The 17,626-nt window shown below is 43.7% G+C and overlaps 1 protein-coding gene across 1 annotated transcript; it reads right to left on the reverse strand.

Annotated features, from left to right (window-relative positions):
* Positions 1 to 2,086: 2,086 nt before the first annotated feature.
* On the reverse strand, positions 2,087 to 15,948 carry si:ch211-244b2.3 (uncharacterized protein LOC557230 homolog). Its single transcript, XM_036518100.1, has 12 exons — positions 15,897 to 15,948; positions 15,634 to 15,674; positions 14,676 to 14,820; positions 14,340 to 14,487; positions 13,595 to 13,715; positions 5,726 to 5,810; positions 5,348 to 5,450; positions 5,114 to 5,219; positions 3,556 to 3,634; positions 3,185 to 3,257; positions 2,903 to 3,023; positions 2,087 to 2,284 (listed from the first exon to the last, which is right to left on the reverse strand). Exons 2-12 carry the CDS (start codon positions 15,659 to 15,661, stop codon positions 2,229 to 2,231), a joined length of 1,065 nt encoding a protein of 354 aa, XP_036373993.1. The 5' UTR covers positions 15,662 to 15,674; positions 15,897 to 15,948; the 3' UTR covers positions 2,087 to 2,228.
* Positions 15,949 to 17,626: the final 1,678 nt, after the last annotated feature.

Here is a 17,626-nt window from a genome sequence, read left to right on the forward strand (position 1 = left end):
TTATAACGGTGTGATATATTGGGTGAGCCGCAAACGATGTACAATGAACAGTATAATGTGAATATGAAGGAAGTGTTTGAATGAAGATACTTGATACTTTATGTCCTGAGTGGTGTGCTAATTTAAGGGGACCTGTTTTTTTATTTTTTATTTCCTGCTGTTAATGTAATGATGAATGAAAGGCCTTAAGAGATGTTTGCAATAATCTGATTTGGTGGAGGGTCAGCCTGCCAGATTTTAACTGCTGCTTCTGAGCTTTCGTTTCACAATGATTCCTCATTTAGCACTGGTAGATCTGTGGTGAGGGCTGGTTTCATACCAGCCGCAAACTACACATTTTGTTGAGATTTATTTTACAGGCAATATTTGGATACTTAGTGAAGGTCACCCCTGGGGGGCAGTAGTGTTAGGGCTGGGTAATGTAAAGTGGAGCTGTAGGATCTGGCCCTATGGACTTTGCTTTAGAGTCATGTGATCTGTTCAATTCCAACAGGAAAAATCCTTTCTTTTCCTCATCACTTTGTTGGCAGCCGTATTTATGTAATTCTAAGAATGGTGACCTGGGGGACCCTCTGAGCATGATTGCTGCATTTCCCACAACATGATAAGGTTGTTCTGTCACACGACATGTTTGTTTAAACAGAGATGAGCAAAAGTCTATTCTTCTACGAGACTTCTGATCCTTTATATACAAAGAGTTATAACTGTACACTGTGGAGTCTTTGTGAACTTTGTATTGTGAATGGGGTGTTTGTGTTGTCTCACAATTGAGACTGGGGACTGGATCATTCCTGGTCTTCAATGAAATCCTGTAAATATATATAAAATATACATTCTAGTATTCTTTACCCTGGCTCTGGCTTCCTTTTTCTGAATTATGCTTGTGGTTCTGAGCACTGTGTTGTGACCTGCGATTGAGAAGGATTTGACTGGTGAACATCATGTATGATTTGCTTGGCAACTCGAGTAGACAAACACACTTTCTTATAACAAGAGTAATGAGCAGCTCTTAAACATCAGCTTTACATTCATGATTTTATCATTTTATCATAATGTGCTCTTGAAGGACCTTTACAATCGTTCTTGTACATGACAGTATGTGTATTGTTTACGTTTCATAAATTAAACTTTGAAACGGAGATAACCTTGGAAAGTACCCAGGAGTCCAGTTTCCAAGTCTTGGAAATGACTGCAGTAATTAATGTATGAGACAAGAACAGTTTGCTTGAAAAGGAAAATATTTTTACAGGGGTACAGTAAAAGGAAGTTACTGAGAAGCAGTATCTATTAGAGCATACAGGTCAGGTATTATTGTTCTTATGGATTTAGACAGGGGCTTCCTGCCCCTATGAAGCCATCTCTCCTGTACCTCCTGTGCACCCAGTGCCTTACTTTTAATTGGGTAAACACTGTACACTGCATTTGGTGTCATTGTTGTACTGTCACGTAGAAGAAGCTAGGTACGTGTTGAAAAAATCACAGGGAGAACCTCAGGCGAACTCAAGAGTTTAATTGTAAACATTGTGAAGTTGTATATTTCACAGTGCAACAGTCATTGCAACGTCCCTGATTGGCAGACACTTCCTATGTATAGTAATGAAGGTCTCCGAAGTCTTCTGGCTCTTCATTGGCGTAGACTGGTTGCTTTAGTTGGCAGGCTTATTAGAGACACTTTGCATTTTGGGTAAAATGGACATCAGGTATTGGCAGTGCGTGGAGCAGAGAATGACTGACATTGGAGATGGTTCATAAGTGTAAACTGTAAGAACTTCACTAAGACGTCAGTAAATCAGGTTAGCCTGCGTTTGGAGGACCAAGGCCACATTTTTGGACTCTTCATTTGAGGTTTCTCTGAAGAACAGTATGTCAAACCTGAGAGAGAGCCCAACAACCAATAAAGATGCCAAGAGTCTGCTGCCAAATATGTATCCCACCCCCCCATAGAAGGCAGTACTAAAGTACAAAAATGGCTATCGGACAGAAGGTCGGCTTCATTCAGGCACAGCCGAGCTCCAAGCAGGACAAGGACCCCTTGCCCCAGGTTCCAGACTCTTAATGGACCCAACAATTCTCCCAACATGTTCCGTTTCCTTCAAACTTGCATATGTGTGCCGTCAGTTTGTAATTCCACATCTGCGGTTGATATTTGGCAGCTTGGCAAATGGGAGTTAAGTCTGGTGAACAGGCAGTGGACAGAGACTCCTGGTGTCAGGGCAGCAGCCTCGTGGCTAGAGACGGCGTACCGGTCTGGTCGTCTCAGTCAACAGGTTTCTCTGTGTCATGGCTGCAAAACACCACAATTAATTCATTCCCAGCCTACAATACATCTCCCAGCTCATTAAAAGGAAGAGAAGAACACATATGCCATTTAAAGAGTTTGTCTACTTCAATTATGGAGGGAATTAGTAAGGCTTGCACTCTGCACAATAGAGGATATCTAAACTGCTGTTTTAAATTAATCTCAGTTGTGGTTCACGGAGAAAGAAACATTTTTACTGTCATGCCGAAGAATAAGTACGCATTTAGGATGTGCCAGACCAATATGCATTCATCAGGCCGATTTAATTCATTATTCTGAGTGCTGGCTTGACTGCTTTTGTTTGTTTGTCTTTTGCACCCAAAGAAATCTGTAAGTAAGTTTTTATTGCAATGGGTGTCATCTTCCCGCCAACTATCTCTGCCTCAGTTGACAAAACACCAAAGGCTGCAGTGAGTGACTCACCCATGTTATTCTTTGACAATGTTAACACATTTTCCTGTGAAGGAACTTTGCCACCAATTCACTGTTTACTCAGGGTATGGAATGACCAAGGGGGGTCACACGCCCACATAAGTGTACACAGTCCCCGCCCACCCCGCCGTGTCTTATTGGACACACATGTTGTTTGCTAGCCCCACTTACCTGAGAAGTCCAGCTCATAGACGAAGCTCGCTGTGGTAAACCTCATGGTTCCGCTGGGGTTCTGCTGGAACTGCGACTCTATGTCCTGCCCTGACACACTGCAGCCGCCCTGCTGATCACTCTGTAACACACAAAGGTGCTGTTACCACTGCCCGGGTGAAAAGCACACACTGTTCTCTACGTGGCTGTAAAGCAGGTTATTCTGTGTTGAAGTTTAATGTGTAATCTAAGTCAACAGTTCAGGGGAGTTTGTACAGAGATGAGTTGAACTGTTCATTTTACCTGGACATAGTCTTTCCAGACCCCATTGACGTCCCTAAACTGCCATCTGTGCTGTGTCCCAGCAGAGCTTGAGCTGTGGGGAAAGACGGGGTACATCCACAGGGGCTCTTAATAATAGTGCTTGCAGTTGCTGCTGCTCTTTGCTGGCCATTGTTTGTGTAAGGAGATCATTTTAAATGGGCAGACATACTCTGGAAACAGAATGGAGGATGGTTTGGATAAAAAATATTCCATTTCTAGATGTGCCCTGGTTTTTAATGCTGAGTCACTTCTGACAACAAAGTCCTTTTGGGGAATCTTAACAAAGATGTGCTATCACAGCTCTGGCAGTACCTTCCTCTCATCTCTGAGCCTGCCTGCCTGAGTCGTACCTGTTCTGCTGTGGGTTACCCGCCTGCACCCTCCTCACAGTTCTTTGGGTCCCAAAGGTGTTGTTTACCTGATACATCCCTACAGGGAGAGAATATGCTTTATTCCACTGGCTGACATTTGCTCATAGCGTACATCTGGAAGGGGAAGACACAGAAATGCTGTAGTCTAATCTGTGAAATGGAGGGTGTGGGTGCACTCTAATCTGTGGGGTAGAGGGAGCAGATGTATTCTGATCTTTTATATGGAGTGTGCAGATGTAGTCTAATCAGCGAATTGGAAGGTGTAGATGCATTCTAATCTGTGATGTATATGGGTTATAATATGGTGCTATAATTTGAAATGGATGCGCTATAATTTGAAATGGAAGGCACAGAAGTACATTGTCACCTGTGAAATTGAGTGTGTAGGGGAATCCACCGGCAACGAACTTGATCTGACCCTGTGGGTTCAGCTGGTAGGCCCTCTCAATCTCCACACTGCCCACTGAGCTGTTCTGCAAAAACAGATACTCTGTGCGTACTGTGTGCTGGGGTCTTAGATGTGTTACCAACACGGTTACAGACACTACTTAGGTATGTTGTACTCCATTCATCTTCTCTATTATGGGGTCCGGGCCCATGTGTCTAAGGCTAAAGCCTCTTCTAGATTACATTACATTCTTACATTATTGTCATTTAGCAGATGCTCTTATCTAGAGAGACTTACATATGTTGTAATTGTTACATTATTTATACAGCTGGCAATTGTGGGTTAATAACCTTGCCCAAGGGGACAGCAGCAATGCCCCAGCAGGGAATTGAGCCAGCAACCTTTTGGTTATAAGCCCTGCACGTTACCACTATCCTACATTGTTACCACAGATTATGTGACAACATAGCTGTCTCTTTTACTGGGGTACCAATGGCGTATACCAAATACTCCCACTGAAATCCAGTACTGGAATACACAGACTGTAGAACAGACACTTTACTTACTGGAATCTGATACTGTGTCCAAACTCCTTCATTGCCCATGAACTCCCAGGTGCAGCCAACAGGGGGAGGTAGAGAGAGTGTGGGGGGGGCAGTCGAAGGACGGGCCAGAGAGGAAAACACAAATCTGGGCTGACTGCAAGGATGATAAACACCAAATAGAGAGGCACTGAAACACACTGCATACCTCCTTATGGTTTCACACCCTCCCCCGCTAAGTGTGTTTACACCTTTGTCATCTCAGCATACTGTGGTCTCACACCATTGAGCAAGCTCTGACATACTACTCCTGAAATACCCTAGAATAAGGGTCATTGCTCTTCTCCCTCCCTCCCTATCGTCTCTAAGTTTACCGTAGAGAAGTGGGCTGCCCGTCCGCTGGTATCCGTCTCAGGGACCGCTTGGTTCCTGTGCGGTCATTAATCTGGAACATTCCTGAAAGAAACGGAGATACGGCACACCGCTGAAAGCAACTACCTCTCTCCATTTTATCATGATCCATGGTGGTCCATGGTGATTACTGACTGACACAAAGGGCACATGTGCATATTCTTATAAGGTGTTTCTGTAAGTTTGTGCATGTTACCTGTGAAGTCCAGAGTGTAGCTGAATATACTGGAGGTAAACTTCACTTGGTCCTGAGGATTCCTCTGGTAGCGTCTCTCGATCTCGTCGCTGTCCACTGAGCAGTCCTGTGGAGGCACAAACCCACAAACGCAGGCCAGTCTGGTGAGAGGAGTGATATAAAGCTTCTAAAGCTAAGAATATAGACTGGTACACTGATGCAATGCGGCATGTAGTGTGGTGTAATGGTACTCACGGGGGAGATGTAGTCGGTCCAAACCCCCTCGTCTGCCATGAACTGCCATTTCCAGCTGCCTCCAACGGGGGCAGCGTTCTGCAGGAGAGGGGGAACTGCAGGGCTGTAGAGACAGAGTACAGAGGATTCACATACACTGTGAACAGGAATACGGAGTCACACACTAAGAGCAGCCACATCCATGGAGTGTCACACACACACTGGGAGAAGTCATATCTAGAGAGCCTCATATACTGGGAACAGTCAAATATATGGAGTTTCACAGTGGACACAGTGGACCTCTTCATTCACATAAACTAAAAGCTATCCTGAGTCTTCCCCAGAATTCCCACATTTACTGCATCCTGAACATGAATAGGTGATAGATCTTTTTTTTACCTGTTGATTTTGAGGACAGAGTTGAATTTAGGGCGCCGCCTCACCCTTCGGCTCATATTTGTACTCAGGTTTCTTTGAGTCATCGCTGGAACACACAAAGGAATCTCAATGCAAAATCATTTCCAGGCACGTGTTCATTGTATATATGAATTTAAATCCAACAGACATTGCGGTCTGGTGCAGGAATAGTTCAAAGATATTTTTATCTTGGAGTCTGTGGGAGAGATCACACCTGGTTGTCAAGGAGACGTTGCTTACATGACAGAACAGGAAGTGCAGAACTGAAAGGCATACGGGGAGTAGGGGTGCCAAAAAACAACTAGCAGGAAGAAGAGGCATGTGAGATGACTTTTAGCTGACTTTGGATAACTGCATAAAGATTGTACAAAACGTCCCCTCCTAAACTTCCAGGAAAACAGTCTCTGCTCAACTAGAACAGGATGTTTATTCCACTAATGCAAAACTAGCATAGAGGAGTAGTGCGATACCTAGAAGTTAAGGTATGATGGTGAGTCACAGCCCAGGAGCTCTACTCGTGAGTCATGTGCAGCTGCTGTGAGTCACAGTAGCAGTGTGATATCTGCCAGTCAGGGTCATTATGTGAGTCGGGATGAAGGTATGATGTCGCAGGTGCAGGTGCTATACCTGTGAAACATATGCTGTAGGACATGTTGCGCACTCTGAATTGCATGCTTCCCTGTGGGGTTGTGCTGTACTGCTGCTCCACATCACTGCTGGTAACCGAGGCCTTGCTGTTGGAGGACCCCTGCGAGAGGGAGGGAGGGGGAGATGCTGCACTTCACCTCTGTACTGGTTAGTGCTACCCCTTTTCCACTGTACACCTGGAACCAGTCTGGCCCCTTTAGTTCTGGTTTCCAAGTGGTTTTCAAATCTCTTTTTTTTTATCCTGCTGACCTGTCACCTCATTGTGCTCTTGTTACGGTTGTTTCCCTGCAGGGATGGATGGGTCAAACTGATACTCACTGGGAGTGCCATGTACAACTCTGCAACTTGCAGTTTAGCTGTGGGTTGAGTCGAGCATACTGGCGCAAGAAGCCGTAGAGATAAACACAGGAGTGAAATATGAATATGTTGCCATTGCTGATAACAGCAAATAAGGTGAGCTAGACAATAGTAATACTGAGTCTGTTTTATTATTATTTTAGAAAATCTTGGCCTTGAACAATGAGAGAAGCCCAAAAAGTCATCTCAATCTGGGTAGAGGCAAGGAATCATGTGATACAGGTCTGGTTACAGGTAACCGAATGGGAAAGCAATCTATTCTGGGAAAAGCTATTCTGGGTCAGCCAGCACTGGCTCCAGCTTGGGCTAGCGTGTTTCCACCTCTACAGTGGAAAAGGAGTACTTGACAACCTAACCTGGGCTGGTCCCGGAATGCCTCTTACCTGTGATCCGTACTCGTACCAGCGCCTGCTGTCATTGTAATACCACCCAAACTCCTGTCTCTCGTCGTGGGCCAGGAAGGTTTGTCGACGGACATCGAGTCGCGCCCCCTGCACCTCCATCTTGTCAAAATCAATAAAAATCGGTCTGAAAGAAAGAGGAGTTATGGTATGTTAAGATGAGGAAAAAACTGCTGAACATTTGCTGAATGCTGAGTCTGAGTGAATTCAGTACCTCAACTGCAAGACTATACCCCATGTGATTAAAACACAAGCAAACAAACAATATTGAAAGTGAAACTCACCCAAAGTCTGAAGTGAAGAGCTTAATGCATTTGGCCCCAGGCTGGCAGTAGTGACTCTCGATCACGTGGTCGTTCTCAATGGGCTTCCACATCTGCCCGTCAGACAGCTGCCACTGGTACCGTTGTCCTCCCACTGCTCACAGAGGCATTAGTTAAGTATGGGAACTTGCAATAAAACAACCAAAAATACGATAAAATGCGGAGATAAGAGAAAGGACAACACTATCAACAAATCAGTTTCCTCACGGCTGTGCCGGTATGAATTGCTAACAGTATATGCTGTTGAGTACAGTGCATTAAATCTGTAAATATACACGGTGGCCAATCGCTTTGTGCAAATGTAATCATCTACCGCCTGTAGTTAAGCCATAGTTGTGTTTTTTGTTTCCGTGACACGGTCATTTACCCGGGGCAGACTGAGGCTCCTCTTCTGCAAAACCAGCATTCTGTGGGAGAACATTATTAGATACATAACTAACAGTCGTAACTAACTAACATAACTAACATCCGTTTTATCTGCTAAATAGAAACGGCGATGAATATTTTGATAGAACTTGGATAAGCTCACCTGAAATAGATTTCCGAAGCTAAATGAACGAAACACTGTAAAAAAAGAAAGCACTGTTTTAGTTTGTTGCTCTAAAACCACTTGCTTTTTTAAAGCAATCGACGATTGAATATATTACACGATGCTATAGATTCATCAATGTAGCTAAAGTTGTTTACACCCAAGCCAAACAAAACATACAAGCGAACACAAATCCTGACCTATTTTCGCTTCGATGCATAAAGGGTCTTCTACTCAAAGTTCACTAGTTCCGATTCGTTAGTAGACAATCGCTCACTAATTTCACATTCAGATCACCAAATTATAAAACCGACGAAAAAGCGTATCATTGTATTATGGATTGGGTGGACTTACTCTTGATGACACGTCCGACTCAAAGAATAGCCGCATCAAATCCTTCTAGCAGTCAGCTGGCAGATTCTCTGACTGCCCGGTAGTTTCGGTTTCTGTTCTGGGAAATGACGCTACGCGCCGCCACTTCCGAGGACACCCAGCACTGAAAGACATTTATGTGAGAAAGTGGGACTGTGTATGCGTGGAGTGGGGCTATTTAAATCATCCACACGGATTTCCTGTGCTTCATTTTATAATTTCTATCTCGCTTGCTTGACTCCAGTGCTTTTGTAAGAACACTTGAATGTAGACGACAAATCTAAAATTTCAGACGGAAGAACAAAAACCTCGGGCGCCTGGCACAATGGTAACGTTCAACCGCGTGTTGGTGATGTCCACATGTCCACAATGTCATAGATTGACTTAGAATACCTTACCTATACGGTGCCTTTTAAGTCACGTGACATTACAATACTGCACCCTTCTGATTACTTATTATTTTATTATAACTTTTCATTATGTAATTAAACTGGCAATTCACCAAAACTTACTATATACTCATAATAACATAAGGCTGTAAAAATACGCAGCAGATCCCCACAGCACACCTACACAGCTGATGAGTGCGCTATAAGCGGGTAATGACACCAGTAGAACAAATTATGGGAATTAAGTGTTTAATTAAGTGATTCATGGCCAATACAGCTTTCGCATCAGACTAGGTTTCCCTATCAGAATCATTTCCCTCTAAGGTTAATATGACACAAGCACAAAATGTATGATCACATTTATGTATATTTTTTTGTTTTCGATTTGAGAAAAATACTTGAGATTGTGAGGCATTGGTGGTTATGTATGGCTTGAGTTCATCAAGATTTTGTCATTGAAATATAATTTTACTGATTGCTACCAGTAGGAGGCAGTAGTTCATCTGGCTTTGCCCTGGGCTCTCTTTGCACTACTGTTGACACTTCTCATTCTGCTAAGAGGACCTCTGATGAATAGAAGCCAAACATTTTTCTTCCTCCTATTTTGTCTTGTTTTATCATAAAAGTAATCTGTCTAATATGTGGGGCCTGCAACATTTAAAGTTAGGATTAGGGGATGGGTTATGGTTTAGGATAGATTTACATTATATTACCTTATTGTCATTTAGTGAAAGCTCTTATCCAGAGTGAGTTACATGGGTTACATTTTTATCCATTTATGAACCAGCAGCCTCTCAGGCACAAGAGATACTCCTTACCACACCACACTGCTGACCTGTTATAGGTAGAAAGAACAATATAACAGGCATAGGAGAGTGCGTGAACAATCATCCCGATGCACTGAAATCTAAAGGAAACCAAATCTGGTACAACAACCTGTCGACCATTTCATTTTTGGTGACCTGTGTAAGATTTTAGGTGGAGTGCCCTGCCCCTGAAAGACCCCAGCCAGCCCCCACCATAATAACACAAACACCAAACACACTGGTTGCAATTTCCCAAAAAAACATGTTTTATTATTTTAAATCCTAGCATTAAGTTAAATAAACAATTACAAAAAAGGTTTACAAATATTAAAATCAAAACTGATCCTGGATCAGGTTATAGGGGCAATTTTACCTATGATCTCATTGCTTTTTTCTGGTTCACTCAACTACTCAATAGAGTAGCAGTCCCCCCTCATGCACATACTTTTACCCAAAGAACAGTGAAACTGCCTCACCAAAAAAGACGAATGAAAAAAACAACAGAAATAATGGGACATGGCGCCCTATGCAATATGGCTTACACGTAGGGCCAGCCCTGACATAACTGATCACTTATTTTTGTCTCTACGATGCTGAGGGATTTCAGGTAAAGGTGACTTCATCCATCAGAGAGCAGAATAATTACTATCACTATCAAACCTGACTTCAAATTAATGAAGTTATTTATTCACACATTCAAAAATAATAAGAACAAACATTTGAAAGAACATTTGAGTAAACATGCTGTTATGGCAGTCTAGACATCTCCCTTCACATTTGTTAATGCTTAATACATTTAAATAATAATGAGCATTTTAAAGAAGATTACAGTAGTCATAATTTGCTCATGCATTATGGCAGTCAGGACATCTCCTTTTTCCCATTGGACAATACCCATTTTCATGAAGGCAGTATATAGTAAAGACATCAGTTAATATTCAACGAGCTGGTAATAGGAGTGTAATCAGGGTTTGGTCATGTGAGTGGCCACAATCAGTAACATCAACATTATCTCTTTGGTTTCCTCTTTTTTTGTTCAATTATTTTCCTGTGTGTGTTACGGTAACGTCCTGCTAAAATTATAGCTGATATTCAATACAACAGCAGCAAGGAGAAGTAGTTTTCAGTGGTATATCTCAGAGTCTCTCACATGCTTTTCTTTGTCATGATTTCCTGAATGAGAGGTCATTTACATTTCTGCAAAGACTGCTTCTGTGCATATGTGTGCAACATCCCTGCATATTAGATAAGACTAAATGGTATCTGCATTGCACAAAGCCTCAGTATTTCACATACTGCAGCAATTCACTTCAGTGTTTTAAACCATGACATCTGAGAACATTTAGTCTTCAGTATATCCACCTCACGTTTCCTCTAATATCTTAAAATATTGATACCCGGTACATCATGATTTAGGTACACTACACACTACTGAATGATCATTCATACAGACTATTTAGCGTCTGCTAAATAAATAAATGTAAATGTAAATGTACTATAGCCTGGCTTCCAGTACCAAGCATAAACAGGAAATAAAGAGTTAATTAAATCATAATGATCTAGACATGGCAGCTCAAATCACTGGAAGAGAGATAACAAAGAGGCAGTGTGTGTGTGTGTGTGTGTATGTGCGCATGTGTGCATGCATGCCTGTGTTAGTGTGGTTTTAAAGCATAGACAGATGAGTCCACAGGCAGTTGCAGGCGTTGTGATGTTGTGCTGTTGGCATATGAACCCCCTTCACTTTAGATACGCACTCTGGGATTGACTGCTCTAAACCGCAGTCTCATGGCCATTGAAAATCTCTTTGAAAATCTAATTGCATCCTGTATTAATGTCTTATTTTCATCTTCAGGCAGCGCTGAGACAACGGCAGGGGAGGTCTAGTGTGGTGATCAGCAGGTTTCTCCCGATGCATTGTGGGAGAGTCTCTTGCTCTCACTGCTGGATCCGTCTGACGTGGCTCATCTTCTGTGAGGTCAGGTTTTTCTGAGTCATGTCTGTCGGGGAACCGAGAGAATGGAAAAGGAACAGCTGTTCAACAGGTAGGTGCATACAGTGGAAATCACAGGCAGGATTGTACATCACGTACCACTGAATCTACTTTTATTTTTTTTTACTGTATGTGCTCAGTTTTGGATAAACTGATCACAACCAATGTCCTGTACAGGGCTGTGCTCTTGGGATCTTCTGAATCTTCTTAAAGGGTCTTAATCATGACCCCTGGATGGGCCTATGTTCTGATTCATGTGGCTGGTCAATGATCGCTCAGTCTGTATTTGCAGGTAATGTGTTTGCAGGATGTAGTAATGGCTGTTCTGTGTTTGTAGGGGTGTAGTGATGGCTCTTCTCTTTGTATCTGTGGTGTAATGACAGCTGCTCAGTGTGTGTGTTTGTATTGTGTAGTGATGGTCACTTGTGCTTTTATACCTGAGAAGTTCAAGGTGTATTGCCGACCGCTGACAGTAAAGCTCATGGAGCCTCGTGGGTTGCGCTGGTACTGCGCCTCTATGTCAGCACTGGAGACCGAAGACTCAGTGTCTGTCCCTCTCTGCAGAGACACAAACAAGACATCACCAGTGTCCAGGCCCTGACAGCTTCTCTGTCTCTGACAGACAGCTCTTATATCTTTGACTGACAGCTGTTGTAGCTCTGTTTTACAGCTCTCACATCTCTGACAGACAACTCCTTGGTGTCTGACTGACAGCTCTTAGGCCCCTGACTGAAAGTTCTTCTGTTTCTCACTGATGGTCTTCTGTATCTCTGACTTACGCCTGTCATATCTCTGAGTGACAGCTCCGCTATCTCTAGCTCTCGATTACCTGACTGACACTTCCTGTGCTCATTGGTTTCAAAAAGAGAGGGCTGACCTGCCCCTCAGAATCCCATCTCCATAGCACTGTCGTCTCTCACCCTGTATTTGAAGTTGTACCACTTCCCACTGTCTGCCTGAAACTGCCAGATGGGGGTGGAGATGCTCACCCTTGGCAAGGCCTGCATCACGCTGCTGAAAGGATGAGAAAACAACCATAAATGAATGAAGTGAATGGAGTTTGTGGGTCTACAGAGGACAGCATATGCAAAGAGTGCCTTAATTCCCCCTTCTGGGTATAACAGATATCACACTGAGGGAAGACTTTTTGTTTTCAAGGTTTTCTCCAGTGAAAGAGAAAATGGAAGGCGGCCTGTATTCGGTCCCTTATCAAATCACGAGCTGCAATACATACCAGTATACAATACTGCATATACTAAATGATTTGATATATGACTTGTACAGCAGGAACTCAGAGCCTTTGAACCACAGTAATGTTACTGTTATCACAGTTATCCATTATCACAGTTACAGAAAAGGGTCAAAAGTCACAGTCACTGTGATTCCCCGTGACCTGGAAGTCAACATGCAGGGTTTTTGCAAAAACAGCTCTCACACCCTGCTTCTAGCATGAATTACTGTCTTCTTTTATAGGACAATATCTGACATTTTGGCCATACAGATCTTCATCAGAGCACAACAAAACAAGGATTCACACAAGAACCAATCAGCAACTGTTGTTTATTTACTCATCCTTTTATCTCTGCACTTTTCCTGCAGTTTTTTTTTTCTCAGGCACACGAATGCTGGTTTTTACACCGCAACTCACATGATTGTGAAACAATGAGAGACAGATTTTTGGATTAACTTCTTTCCATGGGCAGAGGAGTGTAGGGTAAGTGCACGGCACTGGAGAACTGGGGGTGGGATGAGTTGGCATAATGAGTGCTCCACTGGCCCTTTCCCCATTAATTTGACCCCCCTGCACCCCCCCCCACTCACTCACCTCGCTGCATCCTTCAGCCGCGGGCGCCTGGACACCTTCCTCTTCTCTCCGCTCGACAAGTTCTCCTGACGCATTTCTGATAAGAGACAAACGGTACAATAGGAATGCGCCCAGATAGGTTTACGACGATTCTGAGAAACAGAGGAGATGTTTCCTGTCAGCGGCACTCCTCCCCCCCCCCCCCCCCCCTGACAGCCCCGCACCACACCTCTGAAGCTGATCTGGTAGGTGGTCGTGTCGACGGAGAACTGGATAGAGCCGTTGGGGTTGCTCTGGAACTCCCTCTCGATCCTGGAGCTCTGCACCGAGGAGACCTTGCCCTTGGAGTCCTGGGACAGACACAGTCAGAGGCCCTCAGTCTCAGCACAGACACAGACACCTTTATTTGCTGCTTGTGACATTCGGTTACCTCAAAATGTGAAACACTGCTTATATTCCGAAGGTTTGATGTGACCCCCCCATTTTTCTCCATCTCAACTTTTTGTAATTACACGAAATATACCTTCACATTGTAATTAGAAAACATTTTACAGTATTTATATCCTACATTACTACCTCTGCAACTAAGCGGAACAAGCTTTGATTACCTGTGTGTGCTTGTCTGTCTACCTGTCATTGAATGGCATTACTATGAAAAGTATGAAAATATTTGATTGACTGGAAGGCAAATATTTGGATTATGCTACATATTGAACATGTAATATTTACAAACAGGTAACCTCACCTGAGCAGAGAAAGAGGGGTCCTTTTATATTAAATGGGGGTTTAACTAACACCTGTTAAGAGGTTATGCCAGACCTTGAGTTTTAGTCAAAGTTTAATAAGCAAATGCTGAGAAAATGAGTTAGCAAGCCTACCCTCTTTCTGCGCTCATCCAAGATCAGAATACCCTCTCATCATGCTACACCCTAATCTGTCTGCTTTTTCTGCTCCCTGCACTCAGGTCAGTCTACCTTCTCTCCATATTGCACCCAGCCTCGGTTTCCACTGTAGTACCAAATCCACTCTGTCTCCAGGCCGGGCTGGGAGGAACTCAAGCGTCTGACCCGCAGTCCGTGTTTGTGGAGGACCTTCATGTTATTGAAATCAATGGAGATGGCTCTGCAGAGAAAGAGAGAGAACAGCAGTGCACTGTCATGTCAGTCACAGAGCTCGTGTGTTCCATCAGTCCATTCAGCCACCAGTCAAGATTCCATCTCTCTTGGCTCTCAGTTGCATAACACACACACACACAGCACATGGCACTAGTGTTGGACAGACACACAATGAGCGATGCATTGCTGACCTACCCAAACTGAGTGTTGTACAGAATTATGCCTTTGGCATTGGGACGTGAGTACTGGGCCTCGATGATGTGGCAGTTAGTGATGTCCATCCAGCCGTTTTCACCTTTTATCTGCCATCTGTAGGGCATGCTGCCACCAGCCTCACCGTCTGAAAGCGAGGTACAGGAGGTTGGAGTGAGAGACCATGTAGGTAAAATAGAAAGCACACTCCATTCATTCAGGTGAACCGATTTTGGATTCTGACTCCAGGTTTGGTGACAGCCCTCTGCATACCCAACACCCCCACCCCCATCCCCTGTGGATGCCTACGAGATTGGGTCTGGAAGCAGTGGGGAGAGTCTGAGACTACATGTGAAAGGTCGTGAGACCACATGAGAAACAGTCGGGAGAGACTATGCGCCCTGACCATGACAGGATAGATCTGATATTCTCTCTCTCTCTCTCTCTCTCTCTCTCTCACCTTATCTTTCAAAGTCTTAAAACAGTTTCCTAACAATCTCTGATACCCTCTATCTATCTGTTGGTGTAATGAGAAATGTGCTCTTTTCAAGTAATTAATTCCTAAGTAATAATTTGCCTCCGGTTGAAGAGCAATGTAGATAAAGCACTACAGATAAATAACCGCAAAGTATGAAAACAAATCCTACTTTTATCAAGTTTAAACGCGTTAATATACATCAGTTTTTACACCGGGGATCCACATCTGCAATTAACATTTTATTAACATATAATTATACTAGATTAAATTAAATTATAATCATTTTAAAATCAATATCAAAAGCGAAACTATTAGTAAGCCGCATATTGTTGTGCCTTGAACAGACGATGACGGTTATGACAGTAGCTAAGCGAGCAACCGCTTTCGAGCAAACAATCGATTCATTACCAGGAAACATTATGATAAGAAACTCACAAGACAGTCAAAAGAAAAGAAATTATGCTCTACTTTTATCACACTTACTGTTCTCGCTTTCACTGCTCGAAGCCATAGCTAACTCCTGCCTGAACGGTAGGGGAAGGGAAATAGCGCCCTCTAGCATTAGTTTCTAAATATGCAATAAGTGTACAGTTACCTTATATTAAGTTCAACGCACACCGCGTTCAGCTATCGATATGTTTGATACAGCGTGTTCTACGTAGATCCTGTATGTTAATTGTATGTGTATTTCGTGCGATGATACATGACTTTATACGATGTGGCGGATTGTTACATTTCTATTTTACCGTCTGTGTAAGCGTTGATCCACATTTCTGAAGTTTCTGAATTGCAAACGAGGGCGTGTCAATAGGAAGCGGATTCTTACCACCGCGATCACTCTGTTCACTTACAGTGCAGTGCACATAACACTCTCTAGAGGGCGCTACATGACCAGATATACTTACTGCAGAAAGGAACAACAACAACAACACAACCCTACATTCATATTTCTGCAGCAGTGGTTAACTGTACACGATGATGTTTGAGGAGGAGGAGTTGCACTCAAGCACAGCATGAAATCTGTATCACTCTCTTCACCCGCAGTGCACAAAAATATCCCCTGGACCCGGGGGGCTCTACAGAACAAGACCAAGCACATGTCTGTGGTTCCTTGACCTGAGGTGAAACGTCAGGCAGGTTTTTTGTTGCAGCTGATGTTATACGTGATTATTGCATCATTGTAAAATGCACAGTATATATTCAAACTCTTTTACATAGCTAAAGTGTTAACAGTGTAAGACCCTCTGTATGTATCAGCCTCAGCTACTGTGTACCTCTTGATGAAGACCTCTGCCTTCTCCTCCTCCTCCTCCTCCCTCTCCTTCTCGTCCTGCCCTCACTCTCGTCAGCAGAGGACCCCGACTCAGAGTTAGTGATGTGTCTCAGGCGGCAGCTGTTGCCGTTGCGACACCTTCCTTGCAGGAAGTGCTGGCAGACGTGCAGGTAGCGGCACTTCTTCCCGTATTTGCAGTTACCCTGGTTGTAGTCCCTGCAGGCCTGAGCAGAGGACAAAAGGAACAAACGCACAGCCGAACACAGTGGTGAGCAAGTACCTGTGAGCACACATGCCTGTCTAGCAGGAGATATGCCTTTCTTTCTACCAGTGGTACAGGGAAATATTAAAGAGTAGGGTTTGTAACCCAAAGGTTGCTGGTTAGATTTCCCACCTGACTGCTGCTTTACCAGTAGAGGAAATAACCCTCGGAGAGGAGTCAACATAAGAAATCACAGGTTTAATTCCCTGGAAGGCCAATGCTCTTGTAACGTTGGGTGAAGCAGTTAAGCTAAATTGCCTTAGTAAATATCTGTTTAAATGGATAGCATGTAAAGTCATCTGAAAAGTTGCTCTGGACAAGAAAGTCACCTAAGCAAAATGTAATGTATGAACAGACAGAAAACTGGAGAGCTACAGGCTAGTGAATAGTAAATTCTGTGGAAACTGCTAATCCCAATCATTAGCTGGCTATGAGGTGAAGCCCGCTTGGGTAAAAGGAGGACGGGTCAGAGAGGAAGGCTGAAGAACACTAGCCTCACTGCACAGAAACACATGGGCTATCCTATCCTGGGACACACTTTAAAGACAAGTACAGGATGGAACACACACACAGAGAAGGAAGGGACACCCATGCACCAGACAGGGGTTTGAGCTTTACTGTCTAAACCAATACAGTGCAGGCCAGATGGGTTGTTTGTAAGCCAATAGAAAAGATATTCCACTCAGTCATCAGCACCTTGTAAAGCTCACCTGTATCGGGGCTGCAGCCCCTTGCTGAGACAGGGAGTCGCTATCCGATTGGCTGTTTGTGGCACTTAAGACGCTGTTGCTTTCTGAAAAGCTGTACTGCTCTGGAAGGTCCATAGGGCCTCTGAGGGATGGGGTCTGGAAGTTCTGGGGAGAGTCTGAGACCACCACATGGGACAAGACAGCCGTAAGAGACAATACGACCTGACCATGAGAGAATAGTCTGCATATTAC

This window comes from Megalops cyprinoides, chromosome 23, assembly GCF_013368585.1.
Source record: "Megalops cyprinoides isolate fMegCyp1 chromosome 23, fMegCyp1.pri, whole genome shotgun sequence".
NCBI lineage: Eukaryota > Metazoa > Chordata > Actinopteri > Elopiformes > Megalopidae > Megalops > Megalops cyprinoides.

Bases quoted from the DNA above. Each gene is read 5' to 3' on its own strand.
- si:ch211-244b2.3 (XM_036518100.1), bottom strand. From the start codon at position 15,661: ATGGCTTCGAGCAGTGAAAGCGAGAACA. The intron at 14,488-14,675 runs GTAGGTCAGCAA...CTTTCTCTGCAG, and splicing joins CTGTACAACACTCAGTTTGG to AGCCATCTCCATTGATTTCA. The intron at 2,285-2,902 runs GTAAGTGGGGCT...GGTGTTTTGCAG, and splicing joins CTATGAGCTGGACTTCTCAG to CCATGACACAGAGAAACCTG.